Raw genomic sequence first — 9,817 nt, 5'->3', positions numbered from 1 at the left:
TTATTTTCCACACATTACTTTGTGTGGCGAATAGTCTTGCCTTTATATTTCCCTCTGTAAATAACAACGCTTACACTTGTCCAATCTTACAGAAAAAGCAGAATAAAACTGGCAACCGCACTAGCCTTACCATTTTGGTAGATGAAAGTGTCTCCTTGATGAATAAAACTGAGTTAAGTATAATGTTCAGAGTTGTTGAGGATAAGGTCACCGTGGAAAAGTTTTTGCCAATAGTCAAAATTCCTAATTGAAGGCCAGAAACCATTGCAAATACTATTGACAAAGAGCTTGCTGCTCTTGATTTAACATACGATGATATTGTTGCTTTCGGCTTTGATGGTGCCTCAAATATGGCTGGGAATTTTGGAGGTGTGAGAAAGAAGCTTTCGGAAAAGGCTCACAAAGAGATTCTGTATATGCACTGTAGAGAGCACATTTTGTCCTTTGCAGCAGCTTCCTGCAGGAATAAAAACCAAAAGGTAAAAATATTTTTTCATGTTTTGAAAGACATACAAGCTGTTTAGCAAGTCACCTAGACAGGAAAATATTTTGCACGATATTCAGGCAATAATCCATGACCCAGTTTTCAAGATTCCAGAATGTATTGAAGTCACACGCCCTCCCGGTTCTCTGAAATGCCCCCTGGAGCAAATGTTCTGAAAGAAACACTGTTTGAAAGGTATTTAGTGCTTATAATTCCGCACCCTAGTGGTGAGAACGATAGACCTGTTCCCCCTCACACTATTCTACCCATTTCAGATACTGTGGGGTAATTAAAAGACTTCTCTTAATTGTTTTCTTTTATTGTGCATTAGTCTCCTATACCTTTTACACATATTTGACAAGTGTCTCGTCTTGTCTAAACATAAATGTCTCCTTCAACTATTCAAACAAACAAGAAAGTCACATTCTTAAAATAACTTCACTAGTTGCCATTCCAGAAAGTTTCAAAAACATACATAAATGCACTAACTTATGTAAACTTTAGTAAGAAACTAAATATGTATATAGAGTACACAAAACTTTTGTACAGCTATTCAAAAAGCACTTCTTTGGGGGGGGGGGGGGAGGGAAATAAATGCATATCAGCAAAAACATTTAACCTGCAATCAGTTTTCCCTCATCTTACAACCTGTTTTACTAACTAGAGCTATCATTTGTAACTTTCAATAAATGCTCACAAAAATATTTGCAAAAGCGTCATTTCTTATGCTTGAACAGCTCCGAATCCTACAAAGGAGGTGCAACTATGCCTACAAGAGTTATTTTTTATCCTTACTTTCTTTTGGATATTAATAGTCACTGACATCCAGCTACTACTTTTTTTAAATTTTTTAAACTAACATTACAAACTAAACAGCCAATCCAACAGCTTTAAAAACTTTAACAAAATCAATAAAATTATTATATGTAGAAGTTTTATGGGATTTGTTATTCATTTATGCAGAAGAATCAATTACAATGATCATTCTTGCACATAAATGTGGAAGAAGTCACAGTGTGAACTAAAATTATAAAATCAACACTGAAAACTAAAAATTAAGTCATTTTCATTGCTTGAGTCAGGTTAATGTATTTCTATTTTTTTAAAAATTGGAGAAATTAAATTCAGTTAACACCCGTTTATATATTAGAAATATAATTCTGTATTGGCTAAGATCTTCCATAAAAGAACCAGTCATGGAACAATATTTTCAGAACCTAAGACAATTTCTTAACAACACAGTTCTTTCTCACTAGATGGAATTATAATATTCTCTGCAAATGAAAAAATGTATATTAAAAGGTTGGTCCGAGGTGTCAGATGACCCTCTGGGGTCTTGAACCAGACAGACAATGTTTTCAAGTAAAAGGTTTTTGACTCGTACATTCGAGATTGAAATCGGAAGGTTCCTCATATAATCCTGGCGGGGGCATCATATGGGACCTGGTAACAGATAAACAGGTCTCAAAAGGAGGTCAAGCAAGAATATCTGAAGCCCTCAGGGAAAGTGGAAAGTTAGAGGAACCTGGATGACCCCTGCAGTCTTGTTGGATTTGGAGAAGAGCCAATTAACAATGGCAGAAATCCCACCACAGCCACCATGTCATAATGGTATGTGGAAAGAGTAGCTTAAAAAGAGCCAAATTGTTTTGAGATGTGGGTCGGAGAATATATGCACAAGGCACTAGTTGTTCACAGCTTTGAATGCCATGGTGGCAGCACCTTACACAACAAAACATAGGACTTTGGGCTATGAGATTTTTTCAGGAATGTGCCTTTCTTAATTTAGGAAAAAAAAATATACATATATATTCAGCTTTGATAAGGCTAACGAAAGAAACTGACTCCTACAAATTACTTTTTCTTCACATTTTTGTTTCTGCTATGAAACTGTCACATTTTCTCTTCCATATGTATAAATAATTTAATGTAGATTTTCGGCATAGGCGTAACTTGGTGGGGGCAAACTTGCCCCCTCAAAATTTTCAGGCTTAATGAAATTTCAAGTTAGAATTGCTTTTGTTAACCTCCTGGAACATGAGGAGCAAAGTAATAAAGAGTAATATTTGTGATTTTGCAACTGTAAGAATTAATTAGCAAATAATCCTGAATGTTATCTATTTGGAATGCAAAACTTTTTCAGTGTGCCCCCCCCCCCCCCAAGTTAAGTCCTAAGTTCAATTCTGCCCCCTCAAAATTAGGCTTCAAATTAGGCCCATGGTTTTCAGTGTGCTCTGAAGCTTTAAAGAAAAGCATTTTGTTCTGATTAAAAAATTTAGAAATGATTTGGCTATGAAAAAAGTTGTTCAAAATGAACTTATTCAATTAACATAATCTCTGCTTTAAGCTGTAATCAACATGTTTATTTCTACAAAAGAAGCTGCTGGATTGACAATTTAGAAACATCTACAAGTACATACACATACATTCGCACATCTAAATCTGGCACACTGGAGAGGAAAAAGTTACATTAAAGTTTTTCATGATATGTATTTGAATGGACAGCTATGGCAGACTTAGCCTCCATAGAGTTATTAATATCCCTGTGACCAGCAGAAGAATATCACAACAAAATCTTTGGACCACAATAGTCAGGAATGTGTATAACAACAACAGGTGTAAGTAGAATTAAAAATCACATAGCAGCTTAATTTTAAAACAGAAATTTACAAAATTTGACATTGTACAATCTTTAAACAATATCACAGGTTTTGACAACACATTTGCAAGATTTATTTTTCCTTTTCGCAAACAGAAGATAGCATGAGTGATATGTCTTTCTATCACAACAGAGTTGCATTGATACAGAAAGACGACACACAACATTTACCACATTCTATTTGAATTCACAAAACAAGAAAGAAATGTATTACATAGCACAAACATATACCTGACTCAGATGTTGTTCCATAAATTAGGTAAAGATAAATGCAATCAACATTGGCTTCCTTACAGCATGGCATTCCTGCCCATAATTCTTTTCTCATATGAGACTTTTATGTTCTCAAAATTCCATATCCACATTGTTTTAAACCACTACAACATTAAATTTAATAATCAGTGGTACAAATTTAGCATTTTTACAACTGGTGTTTAGGCTTAATAAGAATTTAATCTACCAAACATTATTGAAAACATATTTAATTTAAATGTCATTATTTTATGATAACATTTATTACACAATGAATCAACAACAAAATTGCCCATATCCTGAATGACAACATGAAATTACAGTTTTGCAGTTGTAACAGTGTCAAACATGTATCATTGTCATTGTGATACAACATCAATATACTATTTACAGCCTATATTGAAAAATATTTATACATTTACATAAATAGGCCTCACATAAATAGCATCAAACACCATGTGCTGAAGAGAACATGTTCATTGTACCTGTACATAAGTAGGAATGTAAAAAGAAACACAGCACACATGTAAATAGAACTTTAAAATCCTGTTTACATGGAAGTAGAACAAACCACAACTTCTGCTTCACCTGCTTCCCTCACCTGATTTTAAGCTCTATTTGAACATTGACAATGCTCATATGAAGCTCTCGAAACTTCCGATTTTTAACGGCTTTATTTAGTTGTGCTGTGTTTGGTTTAGCTTTCCCGATTATGTACAGGCAAGACTAACAAGAAATAGGCCTTTCTAAATTTAGTAAGTAACAGTAATGAAACTCTGGATAAATTTGTAGTGTACATATATATTTGAATAAAAAAACAAGTAACCATTTCATCCTTTTCACCCCTCAAATTGCCACATTCGAAAATAAGTTTCTGGAAATTTATCAATAAATATATACCATTACTTTAACAGTTGATGCAATCAAATTACATTCTCAGGAGCCAGCCTGAACAATTGTAGCTACTATAATAAAATATTTAAGGTAAAATAACAAAATGGTGTAATTAATAGCTTGTGGTATTATGTAATATAAAATCTGTTACTCCTGCACATTTATACAAGCCAGAACCAATGTTCTTTCAACTTTTGTCTCTCTGCGGCTATGTTGAACAATTGGTATATAAATTGCTGTCTCTTGGAAGTTATTCAAAATTATCATTCATTTGCTTACTAAGAACATTGAATTCTTAACAATAAATAACTGCTTTCTCACAATATGTTTCAACAACAGGCACAATTTTTTCAGTTTCTCAAAATTTAACAATCTGGAAAAAATATCATATCAATTATACACAACCATGTCTTTTTGTAACACATCACATTCTTTGTTACCTTCTCTGTTTCTTGAAATCTTTAGAAAACGGTACAAACAAAACCTTACTTAGTGTTCTACAAAAGCATTGTTCTTGCTTTTCTTTTTTGTTCTTTAAACTATGTAATATTTTTCAAAGATATCCGAGGAACATTAACTTTAGCTATCCAAAAAAAAAAATTAGGGATCGTTTGAAAGAAATATTAGTACAGCTTTTGGTAAAGTAGAATAAACAATAGCTACTATGGAACTCCCATTAATTAAGTTCGTGGAGTAAAATTTGAGGAACCAATATTCAGAAGCATATTAGTGCTTGAAGTGGGGGGGGGGGGTGCAGGGGGATGGTATCCCACCCCCAGCGAGCAACATTTTTGCAAAGCATCCCCCCAGTTATCTCAGTGTCACCATATTAAACCATAGGAGCATCCCCCCCAGCTAACCCTAAGGCTTGCCCAAACATCCCCCAAGCTATTTTCCACTTCAAGCACTGAGGCTATTATAATTATGGCTGAGTCGATACTGGAACTGATGATATAACAGGGGGGATTCATGGCGTGCCTGCATCATGGGAATATTTTGGGGGGACAAAATTTTGTAGTTTAGCTACCAATTCTATATATATTCACACAAAAATGGGGGGGGGGGTGTTTCGTTTGATTGACTTGTTATTGATTTTTAGTTTTGGTTATTATGTACAGTTTTTCTACCTACCTGTGGGTGATCGCGGCGATAGGGTTGAAATGAAACACAACCTCTCTCATGCCTCTAGAATCGGTTCGGAAGATGGGGGGGGGGGGGGGAGGGGGCGTGATTTTTGCATTAATACAAGGTGACTCAAGCAGACAAACTGCTAAGAAAAAGGTTCAGTACACTAACAATGGCAGCGAGCCTTAGCAGTTTTGTACGTTTTATGTTAGCAAAAATGAAACTAAGGGCGTGCTTTTTCCTTCTTTAGTCTTTTAATTTCAACTGCAATGAAAGGTTTCGAATGTCATATGACTTTAGATTGTTGGCATATCGGCAAGTGGAAAACAATGTCTGGCGTTTTCTTTGTGGTGCTACGACTGACTGGATAATTGTAAAATACTGTCAGTTTTCGTTGTATAAAGCTTACGGATTTCGAAAATTTAATATTTTAAAAATGAAATCAAATTATCAACATTCAAACAAAAATAAATTACTGCGTTTATATCCAAAATATATTTGTATGTGTGTGTGTGTGGGGGCGTATGATGAACAACTCATTTTTGGGGGGTATGAATTATTTGGGGGGGATTTTGTTGAATGACTTTGGGGGCAGGGATGGGCACCCCTGTAAGCCCATACCAGTGGTATCATAATTGGAATTTAATCGCTATATTGTATTGTGTTTGGGTCTCAGGAAGTATGGGAAAATGTAGTGCAACACTTTTTTAGTGTCGACATATCCTTGAAATTATGCAAAATGCATAATTTTTGCAACACTGTGAGAAGAAATTGATTTTTCTGATTCTTATTATATTGTTTGAAATTATGAATATTTTAAAGCAAAACTATAGTAAATTGTTATGATATAGTTCCAATGGAAATATCCTGTCTTAAAATTTATAAATATTCTGGCCTACTTTGAATAGTTACAATTTTCTAGTATTGCTATTGGTGGGAGTTTGTACGAGTGTCAGTTCAAAGTGGTACCGGCTCAGCCTTAACATTTATATATATATTTCTATGATCATCAATGCTTGACGTGCAAATTCCTAACTCTGGGTATGATTGGTCGAGTTTGGGGAGAGGAGGAAGGATGCTTGTATGGATCAACATGGAGACAAGGCAGCAAGTGAGGGGATGCTTATGGACATTATCCTAGCTGGGGGAGATGCTTCATGGAAATTTTCTTAACTGGGATATATCATCCTCCCTCATATTCCCCTCACTTCTAGCACTGATAACACGGGAACAATGTTTTTCTCATATTCTGTTGCATTTGATTTTTCAATTGTTTCTATGTAATTTTTCAACGCTGATTTCAAATATGAAATTGGTTTCCCATATATGCTATAGTTATCATGCAATTTGAAACTTTTACTTTTGTGAAAAGGGACACCAATTGATATTTACATTGGGGGTAGGTGGACAACGATGCTTAGATGTAGCCTAACAATGCACTAAAAAACCTTTGATTAGATTGATTGAGTGTGTTTTTAAGTCCACTTTATGTACAGAAAAACTAATTGGATCCGGAACTGTGTGCCTCCACCGGGTATCAAACCCAGGACCCCTTGATTACAAGGCGACAAAGCTCCCACTAAGTCATTGGTGAGGCACTGAAACACCTCTTTTTCGATTTTTCATTTAATTTTTCTTTAAATGTTGAATTGAATTTTGAAAAATGAGTATCATGGTGAAAAATTAAAATGTTAAATTGCAAGAAACTAGAGCTTACAGAGGAAAGCAAACCTCAGAATTGAAATCAGTGCACCCAAATTAGATTAGAACAAGTGCTGGTATCAATGCAACAATGTTTCCCAGTGTAATCATTCAAGTTTTCAAATTACAGTGAACCCAATTCCTACACTGAAATGAAATTATTCAGTTATACAAGGCCTAGCAAGTATATCAGTAAGCAAATTAAATCTGAAGCAGGTATCAAAATTTTATTGTGAAATGAAGTTTGCAGAACAAACTCAATCAATGTAAGTACCAGACCTGATTCTGGAAAAACTAGACAACATAAATTAACCTTCAGTGGTAACAAATACTTGTCAAAACTTTTAATTGTCCCAAAACAATGCTAAAATTTCTATACAAACCAAAAAAGTCTGAGAAATTCGTTAACCTTTCAAAAACAAAAATACATATAACTCTGCGTACACATTAAAACAAAATCTCAAATGTAAACATACACACGCATTTACACTAACATCACACTGACGAGTATTACAAAACATATGGAAGCTCACGATGCTTCCTATTTAAGCATGTACACATGTACGCACCAAGCCAGAAATTATATGAATTCATCTTGTTTACTTGTTTAAATTCAATATTGCAGTGATTTAATTTACACTTAGTCTGTGACTTAATTTTAAACATGTTTAATTTTCCCTCAGTTTCATAATTTTCTAGCATGGTGTAATATATTTATATTAAATAATTTTGTACATGCCTTAACAATAACTAATGTGCATGGCTTAATCTACTAACAATGGAAAAGCATTGTTGCTACATTCAAGTGTCAACTACCTTGACTTGTGCAACATTAATCTTAACAATAAAATACTGAAATTCCTACCACTTGTAGGCTTCACTGAGATCACACCTCACTAAATGTTCTTTGGTCGCTTTTCAAATAAAACTTCAATAATGGTCTCGTCAGCTAAAGTAGAAACATCTCCCAGATTTCGATCATTGACAGCAACTTTCCTTAGCACCCTGCGCATTATCTTTCCGGACCTTGTTTTCGGAAGAGCAGGAGCATGCTGGATGAATTCAGGAGATGCAAATGGGCCAATCTTCTCTCGTACTGTATAGAGGAATTTTTATACATTTTAGTAAAATTAAAAGTTCATGTTTCAATTCCATATTCTTATATTGAAAACATAAAACAGAACTCATGAATCACACACAAGGACATTCAGTCATGTTTCGGGAATTAAAAATGTAGCGAATTATACAATTATCCATGAAACTTGTCTTGCTGTATTAATTTTGGTGGTCATAGCCACCATCCTCTCTGGACTTTGTGAAAAGTTGACATTTTGTAAAGACAAAAGTAGGATTTGAAATAAGTCTTGAAACTTTCCTGGCGCCAAAAGATAAACAGATTCTCTCGGGCTATTGGCCAGGTGAATTCTGCAAACATTTTCAAGAGATGACTTCACTCTCAGCTTCAAGATAGAAGCACAGTGTTGAGCATCAAACTGGTTTATATGTATGTATCTACCACAGAAAATACAGCATCTTCACACTACGTTCAGTTTGAACAGACACTCAGAAAAAACATTAACAAAATATTAAACTATTGTCCAAGAAGACCAGCACAGAGACAAACATGGATACACATCAGGCAATCCAGACACACTGGAAGAAATGGACAAAGTAGACCACCCTACACTGGAAACCTATCCAGAATTATAAGCAACAACATCCGAGTTTACGGTATTGCTTGCAAGTGCATTAACTGTACATTGGTCAGACGGACAAGACAATTGAACAGCATTACACAGAACACCAAAGTTACATTAAGAATTTTCATCTGGAGAAGCCAGGAGAGATCACTCAAGCAACGAAGGCCACAGAACAGATTTCAGGAACATAGAAATTATCACCAAATCATTCAACTATTGGGATTGCATTATCAAAGAAGCAATAGCCATTCTGGGGAAGAGCAGAATCTCAGTCACAACACAAGACTCAAACTGCACCTGGCCCAGCTAGCAATAGTCAACCAACAGCACGGATGCAGCAGACATGGCTCCCAATTAATCTGCTAGCTCCTACACTGGAAACCTCCCACCACAAATACAAATAAACCGGTTGTCGCTCAGCACTGCACTTCTACCTTGAACACAAGCTCAGAAATCTTTCGAGAACTCACTTGGTCGAAAACCTGAAGAGAGTCTGTTCATCAAAAGTAGGATTTGTTTAGAAGAATATGTCCAAAATGTATCTATTAATATCATATCTTTGTGAACGAACTGCTTTCTCTGTTACATGTATATTAGCAATAGCATTGTCTTTGGCATATCTGCTTATTTTCTATTACAATAGATACCACACTTACCTTTCCTTCTTATTTCATCCTCCAGCTTCTTTGTGAATTCCACATTGTCATTTGGGGTGACAAAGCAATACAGGCATTCACCCTTCACAGGATGAGGCGTGGCAACAGCAGCAGCTTCTGCTATTGACGGATGCTCTACCACGGCAGATTCTACTTCAGCCGTGCTCAACAGATGGCCTGACACATTCAACATGTCATCCATTCTTCCAGTGATCCAAAGGTAGCCATCTTTGTCTCGTCTTGCTCCTGTCAAAGAGGCAAGTAAATGTTATAGAGTAACTTTTGCATACAAATATTGATATTAGTCATGTGTCTACTTGGGTCAACTCCCAACTTTCCCTCTCAA

General features: G+C 35.3%; 1 protein-coding gene across 1 annotated transcript in view; it reads right to left on the bottom strand.

Annotated features, from left to right (window-relative positions):
* Window positions 1-782: 782 nt before the first annotated feature.
* AcCoAS (acetyl coenzyme A synthase) overlaps window positions 783-9,817 on the bottom strand; it is a 43,452-nt gene continuing 34,417 nt past the window's right edge. Inside the window, exons 10-11 of the mRNA XM_083144640.1 lie at window positions 9,472-9,717; window positions 783-8,211 (exon numbers count right to left, since the gene is read on the bottom strand). Of these exons, the coding sequence (XP_083000766.1) occupies window positions 8,012-8,211; window positions 9,472-9,717 (446 nt within the window). The 3' untranslated portion in view covers window positions 783-8,011. The remainder of the gene's footprint in view (window positions 8,212-9,471; window positions 9,718-9,817) is intronic.

The sequence above is a fragment of the Lepisma saccharinum genome, chromosome 23 (assembly GCF_977018435.1).
Source record: "Lepisma saccharinum chromosome 23, izLepSacc3.1, whole genome shotgun sequence".
Taxonomy (NCBI): Eukaryota; Metazoa; Arthropoda; class Insecta; order Zygentoma; family Lepismatidae; genus Lepisma; species Lepisma saccharinum.
Note: the sequence above shows the minus strand (reverse complement) of the source record. Positions and strands in the feature narration are given on the sequence as shown.